This window comes from Pleurodeles waltl, chromosome 3_1, assembly GCF_031143425.1.
Source record: "Pleurodeles waltl isolate 20211129_DDA chromosome 3_1, aPleWal1.hap1.20221129, whole genome shotgun sequence".
NCBI classification, from domain to species: domain Eukaryota; kingdom Metazoa; phylum Chordata; class Amphibia; order Caudata; family Salamandridae; genus Pleurodeles; species Pleurodeles waltl.
Genome location: NC_090440.1, coordinates 1,175,335,322 through 1,175,351,405, shown reverse-complemented (window position 1 = coordinate 1,175,351,405; position 16,084 = coordinate 1,175,335,322). Strand labels below are relative to the sequence as shown.

The window sequence follows — 16,084 nt, the reverse complement described above, 5'->3', positions numbered from 1 at the left end:
AGGCCTGAGACATATTTAGAGGGCTACTTAAGGGGGTGGCACAATGAGTGCTGCAGGCCCACTAGTAGCATTTAATTTACAGGCCCTGGGTATGTGGTGTACCACTCTACAAGGGACAAGTAGGCCAATTGTGGACACGTCAGTGTTGCCATGTTTTAGGGGAGAGCCACATGCACTTTAGCACTGATTAGCAGTCCTAAGGGCAACAAAAAGAAACAACAACAAAAAAAGGAGGTAAAGGCAAAAAGTCTGGGGTAAGACCACCGTAAGGATGTCTGGTCTAACAATCATGCTGTTTTATGTGCCCTGTTGTATAGTCATTTAGTTCTTGTTTTGAAGTATGGTGTCAGTAATGAAAGGGCCCAAGGCAAATGCACTCTCTCCTTTAATAGTATGAGATGGAAGAAACCATTAGGTCACATTACAAACACAATTTTGGACACTGTATAAATTAGGTTTGCTGTTCCCTTACCAAGTAATAAGCCACTGGCACCCGAGACAGTAGGTTAGTTATTCTACTGTGGCGGAACATGAAGGAGTCATGGGTGCTGGCTGGAAATCTGCCTACAAGTTCAGTTATGATGCATGAGGCTTCACGCACTATCTGTACAATGTATTAATGGGTTCTTTTCATATTTCTGTATATTAATTAATTAGCACGGGGGCATATGGCAATATGTGTGCCATGAACAAAGCCATTTACATAGGGAAACTGTACAACCCTGCAAAACATTACTTTGGTCTGTTGCAAATATTGGTGCTTATTTGGTAAAACATATGTATTTGTTTACATTGCTAACCATGACGTTCATGTGACACACCTCATAAATGAACTTTTTTCTCACCCTGTCACTGCTATGATTCATTGGAGACTGCCTGAAGCCAAAAGGTGTAGACAGCACTATACCTGCCCATGTGGTGGGATTGCACTGCATCTGATTGGGGTCTGTAGCTGAGGTTGTAACTCAGTAACTAATTCCAAAATTACCTCTCTACTGAGTCTGTACTTCTCATACATCTCCTCCTTAGTCTGTTCAAAAAGGATTATCTTCAACCTAAATATCCTCTCTAGCCTCCGCCTATTCTTCTGCCTACCAGTGAAAAGCCTCATCCCCCTGGCAAGGACATCCAGAGCCACCATTCTGAATGAGCCAGATACATTTTGAGTTACCACCAAATCAGGATCAATGGTAATTGCATTTCCAAAATGCCCATTTTAAGACTAGCCACAATTAGGAAAACCTTTGTAAATGTGGTTAGGGAATCCCAATTAGGAAATCCCTTTTGGGGATTTCCAATTCTGCAACATCGTAAATGCCTTTCATACAAACCAAAATGGCATTTTGCATTTCCTAATTAAGATGCGCACCACCAAGAAATGCAAAATGCCTTCGTACATGTGGCCCATAGACTACTGTCAATCTGTTAACAGTGACTGCAAGATACTAGGGAAAATAACTGTAAACTGAATCCTGCCCTGTCTACAAACCTTGGTTCACCCAGATCACTGTGGCTTTGTCCCCAGGAGGACTACCTCTATGAACAATGGCGATTATTCCACATTATGGATGCAATGCCACCCAGACCCAACCAAGCATTGGCACTGTCTGTGGAAGCCTTTATGCGCTTATTGTTGACCTACCTTTTAATGGTCCTACAATGTATGGGGTTTGGCCAGGACCCTATAGCTCGGATTTGAGTACTGTACTTAGATGCCAAGAAAGGGTCCGCATTGGCCTTGGGTATTCGGACCGGTGGCAGATATACAGCGGCACCCAACAGTATTGCACGCAGTCACCACTGCTGTTCACACTTGCCATGGGACCACCGCAGAGTAAATTACATACACTGCATGTGAACCAAGGATTGGCACTGAACAGAAACAAGCACATTATATCTCTGTATATGGACAATATATTGATATACTTCTACAACGCAGTTACCAGACTGTCGCCCATTATGCACATGCTAGAGCGGTTTAGGGTTTGGTCAGGCCTGTGCATTAACGCAGGAAAGTTGTGCCTTTTCCCACTAACAGATCAGGGAGAGGTCACACTCTCAGGGCCGGTGGCCATTGGCATACCAAACGCTGTGCACACTTTCCACTTACTGGGGGTTCAGATGTGTAGAGAAATGACAGATGTTCAAGAGGGCAATCGTGGAAGGGTGGTTATATCGCTACAAGCGTCCTTATCGATCTGATGGTTACTGCCGCTCTCACCAAGGGGAAGAGTGGCCTTAGCAAAGAAGGTGGCATTGCCATGGTTTTTGTATGCGTTAGCTAACATACTGCTCCTATTGCAACACATGGTTTCCGGGACTTGAACAGCTGGCTTTCTGAACCTGGATGGGCCAAGAGACAGATGCGCTTTGTTGTGAACAAATTGTGCCTGCCCCTGGTAGCCAAGGTCTTGGGGTGCCAGATTATGAGTTGTATTATCTGGCATGCCAGATACAGTGTCTGATGATGTGGATGGCATGCAAACGTCATTTGAGGCTACCTACCTCTGGCCACAGGGGATAAGCAAGGACATCGTCAGAGGGGTGATCGGGGTGACAATATGCACAGAGCACTATTGCTCCATGTGGCTCAGTACTGGTAGAAGTGTTATCCATGCAATGACTTTGAGTAACAGTGTACTCGTCAGACATACCTCTAATGTGCATGCCAGCCTTTGACGCGGTTGGGCATATGGCACACAGCTCACAGTGGAGGCGCGCCTCAGCTAGTACCCTAGGCCAGCTGTTTGCAGCACGGACCACTGTCTCATTTGAAGGGCTCTGTGGGGATTATGACATTCCAGTGGGATAATTCCTGACTCAAGCTGTGCTTACCCGAGCTGTATGAAAGACATGGGGAGGCCCGGGCAATTAGCCAGAGGTTGGCCTGGTACTGCAGCTACTGCTGACATGGAGCCCACAGATGTTACTGCATAACTAATGTATACCCAGGAATGGGCATGGCAGTTGGTCTGTTTCTGCTTGACCTGAAAGATAAATGATTCACAAATCACACTGAAAGACACCGACGGGGACAAAATTCTGGGGCACTTTCCACTGGTATCAAAGAACACACGTCTAAAACTGTTATAATTTAATTATGTACACTGCACATACTTAACTTCCGCACTGCTTCACAAGTTGTTGTGGTGTCATCTCACCACTGTCCCAGATGCAGAACCGAGCAGGCAGACTTTTACCATACGACAAGGTAGTGCGCTGCTCTACGCCCTTTATGGATAGAGGTATGCACATACATCACACAGCTGACGGGCAGACAGAATATCAGCATGTCCAAAACACATCTACTGAGATTGATGGCACGTTCTAAAACTAACAAAGGAAGAAGTAGGCTCATAGACCTCATTCTAGCACTGGTGAGTCATCAGACATCCATGTACTGGAAGGTGAATGAGCCACCACCTTTGACGTCGTGGAAGAATGATGTCAAGCGATGGCCACAGGACGATGATGACACTTTGCTATGTCTCTGCCGACCGGTTGGGTAAAAGACACAGATCACAGGATGGGAAGTACTATTATTGGTACTGGAGGATGAATCGAACTTACAACCCTCATGAGGTATGACGCACCACACATCACAGACAGGACTCCTGGGACGGGACGATGTACCCAGCCAGCCACCCCTAACTTCACACATACAACTAACACAACACACATATTGAGTGTTTCTCAAACATCCTGGAAATGATGTATACTACATGTACGAGATTCTGTAACTGATGACCACCCTTACACGTTGTTTCATTATTTTTGTGAAAAACCAATAAAGACCAATTTAATTAAGAAATGGGACACCCTCAACCCAGCCCTTAAAGCAAAACTAAACTGCCTTTTCAGTGCTCTGGTAAAAAAAAGAGAAAAAAAAAATCTTTACTGAAACACTTGATTGAGCTCTGATCATGTTCCAATATTGAAGGCAAGGCTCACACCAACAAAAATACCCCTTCACCACTAATACATTTCCAATGCGCCATCAATCTTTTCGTAGAGTAGGACACACCAAAGAACACCACTGGTACCCTCATTGGCTTTTCGCACATCTATCTCCCTCATCCACAATTCCTAACTCCTATTGGTTGGAATCTGTGCACTCTGAAAAAGAGTACACTAAAGGAACATGAAAACAATATGTGGTTATATATCAAGACTCCCTTACAAATGAAAAGTAGTTTACAAAAATCATGGGGATGAAGTACACTATTTATTAATGCATACCTTGTGACTGATCACTGGAAGAGAGAATGGGACTATTAACCAGAAATTACACCAAACCAATACCTGATGGATAAGGTTTTAGAGGGCACGTGAATTACTTAGTTAAGTATGGGTGTTCCATTCTAAGACATGACCAACAAACGATACTTTTTCCAGTGACCAATTTTCATGCTCTATAACAAGGCTAAAAATAAAATGAATTTCTGGAAATGGTATCCACAGAAAGGTATGTGAGTAAAATAGTAGCAGAAAGTGCAATCAAGATAAATACGATTTTGACGACAAACTCATTCTAAAATGGGCCTCTCCAATGTGAATTAAAATAACTTACATTCCATGCTAATCTGGGGTACAAGCTTGTCTCAGGCTCTGAAAAGGATACAGGAAGACCAAAAACATCTGCTGTGCACAAAAGAATATACCACGTCAGCTATATCAACCCTGTGTTACTACTGAAATCCTGACACAGCTCTGCTTTATCAAAGGCACTAAAAATAAGGAAACACTAACTGAAATGTGCTGGGGAAGCCTGAAGAATGTTCATATTTTCCCATTCCCACTGAATAGACTACAGTTATTGACCTCAGAAGAAACCACCAGCAGAAATAATGTGCCCGTTTCATGAAACCAGGTTGATATTTCACAAAGCAGGGTTCCCCTTTGTTTAATTTAAAAAAAAAGCTTTCGACTCTAGAGCAATCCAAAATTTTGCTTTTTCAGCTTCCAAGGCAAAGCACAGATCAAAGGTCAGATGTGACATTGGTACCTTGCGGGAGGCCAAGATCTGTTTCAGTAGCTTGTGGAAGTACTGCTGCTGGGAGCACAAGTACCGTTTGTACTGCGATTTGAAGCAAAGCTGACGATATTTCACCACCTCTGGATTGAAGTGTCCATCTATGGAAGTAAACAACAGTTGGTTAAGTCTGAGAAGTCCCACAATAAAACCACCTTATTATTTTCATTTTTTCAGGTCCACAAAATGAGGTCCTATAGCAAGAGTTTCAAAAGATCAATTGCAACAACTAAGCATTTATCAACATGGGCACTCTTAGCTACCGTTCTCAAAGGAATGTGAGAGAGTTCTCCACATGAAACAATGGGACATGCACACTTAGATCAGTAGGGAGTGGATGCACAAGAACTCAAGATGGAAAGATAGAAAGAAAAAGTTGCAAATAATAAACGTTACATACCTGCTACAATTCTGCCAACTGACAGACGGAATCCTCAGTAAAAATACATTATCATATAGTAACATTAAGTACTCGGATAGTGCTTGTGATTTCTTCGGCAGCAGGGAAAAGTCCAGCATCCTGCTGAGATAGGTATGATGGGTTTAATACATATATATGAGTATAAGGAACATCATTAGATAAGAAGATTATGTATTGTTCTCGTTCTGACAATGGATAATTAGAACATTTCACTCGGTCTTTCACAAGACTTTTGTAATGTCTCAGAGAAATCAGAGTGGACAGATTTTTCTCTTTTTGTCACAAGTGTGATCCTACCCACCATGTGAAGAAAAGAATTCTGTCATCACACTTCCTGGCGGTCTTGCATCTTATCCCTGATCCCTTTCCATTCTTCTTGTGTCCCAACAGGAATGTGTAGTTTCTGAAGGGCTCTTAAAAGTGGGGCATTTTTGTTTTGCGTCCAGCCCGGGTTCCCATATGCTAACCTATAAAAAGATTAATCTCCTTTCAGAGTTCCTTTTCTCTGAGGAATGCTTTGTAAACAGGTGTTTGGCCGACCCACAACTACCGTAAAATCAAGACTGCAAGCGTGGCTAAGTCAGCCAAAATGACAGATGCTCTTTCCTAGACCTCCGTGATTAGCTCTTTTAATATCCTTCAATATCTTCCAAATGGGACAACTGGCGACTACTGCTATTCCTATCCCCAAGGAGAAGTTAACAGGAAGGTGATGCTGAGGTTTAGAGATATGATGAGCCAACAAGGACGAGATTGCTGCAGATAAGCCTCATAATAGCCCAAGTTAGAGGATACTGGGGTGACCAGACCTTTGGAGACTGCCTAGTACGAGGAAGAGACAGTGATTGCTGGCAGGAGCCCCAGCAAGAAAGAAGTGTCAGCATGCCTCCCTTTCTGCTGCCTACAGAGTAAGACTGAAGGATTCGGTGCAGGACCGGGCCCGGTCCATACACAGGCATATTGCTGGTGCCAAGTAAATTATTTCCCTGTTGGAGAATTCCTCACTCCTTTCAGAATAGGCCTGGCGGGGACCCTAAGGTTCTGCCACACTAGCTATGCGGCAAATAACTGTCCCCCAATGGTAGTGAGACAGGCCCTACTGTGGGATTTTTGAGGCAGTCTTTCCTCTGACCAGTGAGTTTCCTTCTTGTGGACCCCCTAGCCTGCAAAGGGACGGACATAGATACTCTTGTAGCACCCTCATTGAGTAAATTCCTGTTATGGGACGGAAGCATCCCATTTCTGCTTGTTCCCCACAGCCAGACCCTCCCCTCTCTTTTTCAGACTGACTGGAGTGCTGGGTGAGCCCCCTCCCATCTGCCTAACGAGTGGGCACTCAGAGCCACCAGAATGGAGTGGGGTGCGGTGTGGCCCTGAACAACATTTGTATACCCTAATGGAGAAATAATGCACTGACATTTTGTTGAGAAGTTACACGCTATTTGTTAGATCCCCCTAGAAGAGGAAACCTGGATTGATCCTTTGCTAGCACGGTCTCTTGACAGAACAAAATATTTGAGAGTCATAAGGGTGCCCCACATTGGGCACACTCAGGCTATGTGCAGATCGCCCTGAGGAAGTTCGGCCAGCCTTGGGAGATTCTACCTAACACGGGGAGGGGAATACTCATGAGGCTCTGGGCCCTCAGGGGGCTAGGGACTTGTAGGCTAAAGAGCTCAAAGTGAATAAAAATCATAAAACGTTGCCATGGTGCTGTCCCCACAAGCAAGTGGTCAAATCCTTCCAAAATATCTTGGGGGACCAGACACGTCTACTTAAAAATAATTATAAACCTATCCAACAAGCTCAACAGGGCACCCTGAACAAATGTATAGGAATGTATTCTTTCCTCTCAGGAGCTCTGATGAGAATGCGCAGGTGGACAACACCTGTTGCAACCAATGATGGGCCTGGGCCTACGCACCCCATGGACCTGATTTTGCAAGCAATACAATCTTCTAAGAATTCCCTACAAACCAGAATTGGGGAGGTGGCTTCAAATGTCTCTCTCCTTTGACAGGATTTGCTACCAACAGTTGAAAGGATCAGAGCAAATGAAATTAAGTAGAAAGAAATGGAAGACTCTCTTAAAGACATGAAACAAATGATTGTCAATCTGACCAAGGTGACAAAGTCCTAAGAACTGAGGAGGGTCGAGCAAGATGGGATAACTTGCTCTTTGTCAGATTTCCCAAAAAATACTCACGAAGGAGACTTCCAAATATTCTGTAATGATGGATTTGTGAATGGGTCCTGGCTAAAAGGTTATCTCAATCCTTCATTATAGAACAAGCCCATCGTGCTCTTGTGCTAAGACCACCGCCTGGGACTCCGCCTCACCCAATTACAGCACATACCCTTAATTACAAAGATAAAGACCAGGTCACAGCTGCTGCTCAGATGATGGGAACAGTGATGTATGAATTTTCTTATACTTTCCAAAAAATGATCAAACATGTCTGCAAATCCTTTGTTGTTGTTAAATGGAAGTTGTGTGTCATGGAGTTCCGTTACATGATGATCTAGCCTCCTAAATTCAAAGTAATATTCCAGGACCCCACATTCTTTGAGTCCGCTAGGGTGAAAGATGATCAAATTTGGTGCCAGGGATAGCTGAAGAGGGGGGGGGGGGGGTGCAGTTCTTCACCCTAGGTAGGGCTGCTGACCCCAGTGAGATAGGACTCAATTAACTTTAGACATTATCAACCCCTCCAGGCTCAAAGGTAGATACAGCCATGGAATTAGATGCTATGTAGGTAGACTGATTCAACTCAATGCTATCTGGCTACCGGGTTTCCGGGAGATGGGTGGGGGCCTCCCCTCCACATCCTAATGTCATGAAGAGCTCGGGCATAGGCATGTTCATGCTTTTTGGGTTTGCATTTTATTTTTTCACTATAGTGTTTTTTTGTGCTTTCTCATTGCGTGAGGTGGGTGGAGGTGCAGAGGGAATTTGGGGAAGCAGCACTGTCCTTCTTCCAACCTGCAAACATTGACTGGCACTATGTCTAACAAATACCAACAGATGCTTCTCCTTTGAATGTATGGGGTGGGAGGGGATAGCGCAGTTTGGGTTGGTAAAGTTTTTAAGGTTTACACACTTCGGGCCAAAACATTTTTCTCAAGACAACTTTTTATTCTATGGCATTTTTCAAATTTGAGACCTCTAGCCTCAGTGTTATCTCTTAGAAAATGAATTGGCTCCTCTATAAGATTAAACAGGGAGAATTCCTCATCAAAGCTAAACAATACAAGGTTGATATTCTATTATTTAAAGAGACACATTTATTAGGCCTTTTCTATCGCTGCCTTGACAGAAACAGCATAGGATCCTTACACTTGCTCACTCTGGATTTGTGTGGGGATCCTGGCTGGTAGTGATTCTCATCCTCAGAAGTCTCTAGTTTGTAGTGATGCATAGCTTGAGGGATTCAGACAGGAGGTACGTCATGATGACTGCCGCCACTTATGATCATCAACTCACAACTGTCACAGGAAGTGGTCATAGAGGGGATGTAATGTCACCAGGTACCCTGAAGCTATACCTCTTAGGGCTACCACTGCTCCTGCAGTTGCTAGGGCCCTACTCAGTATATTTACTAGAGTGGGCTTCCCCAAGGAGGTGGTATCAGACAGAGTTAGTAATTTCATGTCTGCATACCTCAAGGCCATGTGGAATGAATGTGACTTAAAAGTTCACTTCCAAATATCACCCACAAGGAAATGGTTTAGTTGAGAGATTCATTAAAACCACGAAAGGCATGACTGTAGGACTCCCTGAAAAACTAAAAAGGAGATGGAAGCTCCTGTTACCTTGCCTGCTTTTCACCTACAGAAAAGTGTCACAGAAGGGAGTAGTTTTTTCCCCCTCTGAACTTCTGTTTGGTCATCCTGTAAAGTGACCACTGTGTCTGGTGAGGGAAGGCTGGGAGGGATCACTCACAGAACCCAAACAAGACATTGTGGACTATGTGCTTGGCCTAAGTTCAAGGATGGCTGCTTAGATGTAGAAAGCATCCAAAAACCTTAAGGCAAGCCAAGAGCTCCAGAAGCTCTGGTATGACCAAAAGGCTGCCATGGTGGAATACCAACCAGGGCAGAAGGTAAGGCCCCCAGGGCACTCCAAGACAAATCGGAAAACAAAGAGTGAGGTCACCTATCTGGATGAAGTAGGCACTCCCAGGAAACCTCACAGGGTCATCCATGTGAGCCACCTAAAGCTCTTCCATGACTGGGCTGATGTGGCCATGCTGAGCGTCACTGGTGAGGATCAGGAAGAAGAGAAGGAACCCTCCCTGGCCTCCTCTCCCACAGTTCCAAAGATGGGTCAGTTGATGGAGAGGTCTTTCAGATGCCTCTTCAAATCCTACAGCTGTATGCTGAGCTCTTTTCCCTCTCCTGTGGTCAGACTAACAGGTGTGTCCGTGATGTGGATACTTGTGACCATATGCCTGCCAAAACAAAATATACAGACAAGCTAGCCATGTGGAGGATAACAACAGAGCTAAAGTCAGCAAGATGTTGGATTTAGAGGTAATTGAGCTCTCCGATAGTCCCAGGGCCAGCCCATTGGTCTTAGTCCCTACATCTCATTCCAAGGGAGGTAAACCAGAGCTGAGGTTTTGTGTGGAATACAGAGGTCTTAATGCTGTCACAGAGACAGATACAAACCCTAGTCCAAGAGCTGATATACTAATTGACAGGTTGGGGGCAGCCAAGTTCCTCAGTACTTTTGATTTGAAATCAGGGTATTGGTCTGATTCTGGGAGCAAAAGAAAGATCGGCATTCTCAACCCTGGATGGACATTACAAGTTCACCGTTATGCTATTTGGTTTAAAGAATGCCCCTGTCACCTTCCAAAGGTTGGTGAACAAAGTCCTTGCTGGGTTGGAAGCCTTTAGTGCAGAGAATTCTGCTGTCTTACGCGCCACTTGGCAGGATCACCTAATCCACCTTGGCAAGGTTCTTGAAGCTCTGCAAAGTGCAGGCTATCAAGGCAAGCAAGTGCCAGATGTGGCACGGCAAGGTTGTACACTTGAGGGGTCACCTAGCAGGTGGAGGTTAAGTTAAACCACAACAACCCAATATCCAGACAATTCTTAACTGGGAAGCTCCAACCACCCAGACACAAGTCAGGGCCTTCTATTGCTTAACTGGATATTACAGGAGGAAGAACTGACCTTCAAAAAAGATGCCAGAGAAAGCAAACTGGACAGTAAGCTGTCAAATGGGTTTTGACACTGAAAGAAGCAATGTACTCGGCACCCATTCTAAAAGCTCCAGATTGTTCTGAGCAGTTCATAGTGCAGACAGATGCTTCTGAACGTGGAATAGACGTGGCCTTTTCCCAAACCAATGATGATGGCCATGACCAGACTGTTGCTTTCATTAGTGTTGGGTTACTCACTGAGAGCAGTGTTGGAATGCCATTAACAGGGAAGCCTTTGTTGTGGCCTGGTCCCTGAAGAAGCTGAGACCATACCTGCATAGTTCGCACTTTCTTGTTCAAACTGACCACGGGCCTCGCAGATGGCTGATGCAAATGAATAGTGAAAGCCCTAAACTGCTGAGGTGGTACATCCCCTTACAGGGAATGGACTTTACAGTGGAACACAGACCTAGGACTGACCATGCCAAGGAAGACGGACCTTCCAGGTTCTTCAACTTAGACAATGAAGATTCTCTTGGGAAAGGTTAGTCTCATTCTCTTCCATTTAGGTGGATAGGTGTCTAGGAGAGTGTCCTTTTTGACACGGTCACCGCCACTTTTTGCCTGGTAATTGATGCAACTGTTACTCGAAGTGTACTTGGTTCCTGTTACCCAGGTCCGCAGTGCCAGATCTTGTTCCCTAAAACTGTGCAATTGCTCCATAATTGGCAATAACTTTGGCCCCCATGTAAGTCCTTAGTAAATGGTATCTCTGGTACCTAAGGCCTGGGTTCCAAACAGGGCCCTCAAGGGCTGCATCACATGTTGTGCCACCCTCAGGGACTCCTCACCTAGCACATGCAGTCTGCCATTGCAGGCTGCGTGTCTTGGTGCAGCTAAAAGTAAAAACACAACATGGTACACAGCCTGTGTGCCATGTCCCCTAACACTGCATTCAATATATGTAAGTAACCCCTACAGCAGGCCTGACAGCCCTAAGGCAGGGTGCATTATATTACATTACATCTCTTTGTCGATGGAGTGAAGAGGGAAGCCATTTTTAGTACATGCACTTGACAATGGTCAATGCGAGTTACCCAGCGACATGACGACTTCACTGAAAATAGGGATGTTTCGTATCAAACATCTCGTATTAATAAACCCTCACTGATTCCAGTGATAGATTTATTTAATCATGGACCTAGAAGTCACCTTAGAGGTGCCCCCTGAAAACCTACCAACTTCCAGTGTGCGGACTGACTAGTTTTAGCCACCCTGCCAGACATGCTTCTGTTCCCCAAGGGGGAGGGCCTTGGCTCTTGGGCGGGAAGAAACAAATCATATTTCGCACCTGGACAGGTGGGAAATTTAGTATTCAGAGAGGTGTGTCCACCCCTCAGGTCAGTTCTACCCCTAAGGTGTGCTGCCTGTTGTGGACACAACATTTAGAAATCTGCCAACTTGGTGTTGGCAGACTTAAGAACTCTAGGACAAGGTTATGCCCACTTCTCACAGTAAGTGATCATATAGGGGGTGACTCCAGGGTAAAGTAGCTCATTGGCTATGTCCTTACACTCCCCAAAATGCTCCTAAATTCAGTATTTAGGAGAGACCTTTGCACCAGGAAATCAGATACCTGCTGACCTACGAAGAAGGACCCTCAAGAGCCGCTAAAGTAAAGAAAGAAGCACCTGATATGGACCCCAGTGTAGGAGGCTGGACTGGCTTGTAGTGAGTACCAAGGGGTACTTGCACCTTGCACCAGGCCCAGTTATCCCTTATTAGTGTATAGGGTGTCTAGCAGCTTAGGCTGATAGATAATGGTAGCTTAGCAGAGCAGCTTAGGCTGAACTAGGAGACGTGTGAAGCTACTACAGTACCACTTAGTGTCATATGCACAATATCATAAGAAAACACAATACACAGTTATACTAAAAATAAAGGTACTTTATTTTTATGACAATATGCCAAAGTATCTTAGAGTGTACCCTCAGTGAGAGGATAGGAAATATACACAAGATATATATACACAATAGCAAAAATATGCAGTATAGTCTTAGAAAACAGTGCAAACAATGTATAGTTACAATAGGATGTAATGGGGAAACATAGGGATAGGGGCAACACAAACCATATACTCCAAAAGTGGAATGCGAACCACGAATGGACCCCAAACCTATGTGACCTTGTAGAGGGTCGCTGGGACTATTAGAAAATAGTGAGAGTTAGAAAAATAACCCTCCCCAAGACCCTGAAAAGTGACTGCAAAGTGCACTAAAGTTCCCCTAAGGACAAAGTAGTCGTGTTAGAGGAATAATGCAGGAAAGACACAAACCAGCAATGCAACAACTGTGGATTTCCAATCTAGGGTACCTGTGGAACAAGGGGACCAAGTCCAAAAGTCACAAGCAAGTCGGAGATGGGCAGATGCCCAGGAAATGCCAGCTGCGGGTGCAAAGAAGCTTCTACTGGACAGAAGAAGCTGAGGTTTCTGCAGGAACGAAAAGGGCTAGAGACTTCCCCTTTGGTGGACGGATCCCTCTCGCCGTGGAGAGTCGTGCAGAAGTGTTTTCCCGCCGAAAGAACGCCAACAAGCCTTGCTAGCTGCAAATCGTGCGTTTGGCGTTTTTGGGCGCTGCTGGGGCCCAGGAGTGACGAGGAGGTCGCAAATTGGACCTGAAGAGAGAGGGGACGTCGAGCAAGACAAAGAGCCCTCACTGAAGCAGGTAGCACCCGGAGAAGTGCCAGAAACAGGCACTACGAGGATGCGTGAAACGGTGCTCGCCGAAGTTGCACAAAGGAGTCCCACGTCACCGGAGACCAACTTAGAACGTCGTGCAATGCAGGTTAGAGCGCCGTGGACCAAGGCTTGGCTGTGCACAAAGGATTTCCGCCGGAAGTGCACAGGGGCCGGAGTAGCTGCAAAGTCGCGGTTCCCAGCAATGCAGCCCAGCGAGGTGAGGCAAGGACTTACCTCCACCAAACTTGGACTGAAGAGTCACTGGACTGTGGGGGTCACTTGGACAGAGTTGCTGGATTCGAGGGACCTCGCTCGTCGTGCTGAGAGGAGACCCAAGGGACCGGTAATGCAGCTTTTTGGTGCCTGCGGTTGCAGGGGGAAGATTCCGTCGACCCACGGGAGATTTCTTCGGAGCTTCTGGTGCAGAGAGGAGGCAGACTACCCCCACAGCATGCACAAGCAGGAAAACAGTCGAGAAGGCGGCAGGATCAGCGTTACAGAGTTGCAGTAGTCGTCTTTGCTACTATGTTGCAGGTTTGCAGGCTTCCAGCGCGGTCAGCAGTCGATTCCTTATCAGAAGGTGAAGAGAGAGATGCAGAGGAACTCGGCTGAGCTCATGCATTCGTTATCTGCAGTTTCCCCAGAGACAGAGACCCTAAATAGCCAGAAAAGAGGGTTTGGCTACCTAGGAGAGAGGATAGGCTACTAACACCTGAAGGAGCCTATCAGCAGGAGTCTCTGACGTCACCTGGTGGCACTGGCCACTCAGAGCAGTCCAGTGTGCCAGCAGCACCTCTGTTTCCAAGATGGCAGAGGTCTGGAGCACACTGGAGGAGCTCTGGACACCTCCCAGGGGAGGTGCAGGTCAGGGGAGTGGTCACTCCCCTTTCCTTTGTCCAGTTTCGCGCCAGAGCAGGGGCTAAGGGGTCCCTGAACCGGTGTAGACTGGCTTATGCAGAATTGGGCCGTTCTGTGCCCAAGAAAGCATTTCCAGAGGCTGGGGGAGGCTACTCCTCCCCTGCCTTCACACCATTTTCCAAAGGGAGAGGGTGTCACACCCTCTCTCAGAGGAAGTTCTTTGTTCTGCCATCCTGGGCCTGGCCTGGCTGGACCCCAGGAGGGCAGATGCCTGTCTGAGGGGTTGGCAGCAGCAGCAGCTGCAGTGAAACCCCAGGAAGGGCAGTTTGGCAGTACCAGGGTCTGTGCTACAGACCACTGGGATCATGGGATTGTGCCAACTATGCCAGGATGGCATAGAGGGGGCAATTCCATGATCATAGACATGTTACATGGCCATATTCGGAGATACCATGGTGAAGCTACATATAGGTAGTGACCTATATGTAGTGCACGCGTGTAATGGTGTCCCCGCACTCACAAAGTTCAGGGAATTGGCTCTGAACAATGTGGGGGCACCTTGGCTAGTGCCAGGGTGCCCTCACACTAAGTAACTTTGCACCCAACCTTTACCAGGTAAAGGTTAGACATATAGGTGACTTATAAGTTACTTAAGTGCAGTGTAAAATGGCTGTGAAATAACGTGGACGTTATTTCACTCAGGCTGCAGAGGCAGGCCTGTGTAAGAATTGTCAGAGCTCCCTATGGGTGGCAAAAGAAATGCTGCAGCCCATAGGGATCTCCTGGAACCCCAATACCCTGGGTACCTCAGTACCATATACTAGGGAATTATAAGGGTGTTCCAGTAAGCCAATGTGAATTGGTAAAATTGGTCACTAGCCTGTTAGTGACAATTTAAAAGTAATGAGAGAGCATAACCACTGAGGCTCTGGTTAGCAGAGCCTCAGTGAGACAGTTAGGCACCACACAGGGAACACATACATGCACACCTATGAGCACTGGAGCCCTGTGTGACAGGGTCCCAGTGACACATACATATAGGCCACAACCTTATGAGCACTGGGGTCCTGACTAGTAGGGTCCCAGTGACACATAACAAACATACTGAAAACATAGTGTTTTCACTATGAGCACTGGGGCCTAGCCATCAGGATCCCAGTGAGACAGTGAAAACAGTGACAAACATCCTGACATACACTCACAAACAGGCCAAAAGTGGGGGTAACAAGGCTAGAAAGAGGCTACTTTCTCACACAACCCCCCCCCCCCAAACGAAGGACAATAAGGCTAACCTTGGCCAGTTGAGACTTTATTGTCTAAGTGGTGATAAGTAGAGAGTAGCTCTGCCATAGACTGGTTACTCCCTTTATCATCCACTATATGGTTACTTCCCTGTGGGGATGTAAACCACCCTGCTTGAAGTTTTTTAGCTAAGCAACAATGTGAAGATGTATTTTCAGAGTTTCTATCAGTAAGTTTTAGTTTAGAGCAGTGGGAATTGTCCACTGAACCTATTTGTAGTGATGGAAATGCCAGACAGGGATGCTGTCTCAGAAAAGCCATGGCTGGGCAAAAACTTTGTCCATATGGCTGGAAGAGAGAACAGGGATGCTGTTTCTCTTGAGTTGGAGCAGGGCAGGGATGCTGTCCTATGAGCTCCACACTAGGGCAGGGATGCTGTCCTAAGTGTTGTGAGGCAGTGCAGAGTTTCTGCACTAAAGTTTCTCTGGGAGGGTTGGAGGGATGCTCCATGTTAACTAAAATGGTGCTCTTTTTCTCACCAATGTTAGTTATCCCACAGAGAGGTACACTTCCACCTCAGGGAGTACAGTTTTGTCAACTGATGATTCCCTTGGAACAGGTGCCACCCCAGGAGAGGTTTC

General features: G+C 46.0%; 1 protein-coding gene across 3 annotated transcripts in view; it reads right to left on the bottom strand.

Annotated features, from left to right (window-relative positions):
• NFRKB (nuclear factor related to kappaB binding protein) overlaps positions 1 to 16,084 on the bottom strand; it is a 461,159-nt gene that overhangs the window by 384,041 nt on the left and 61,034 nt on the right. For all 3 annotated transcript variants that reach the window (XM_069224477.1, XM_069224478.1, XM_069224479.1), the window contains one exon: positions 5,006 to 5,133. In XM_069224477.1, coding sequence (XP_069080578.1) covers positions 5,006 to 5,133 — 128 coding nt within the window. The remainder of the gene's footprint in view (positions 1 to 5,005; positions 5,134 to 16,084) is intronic.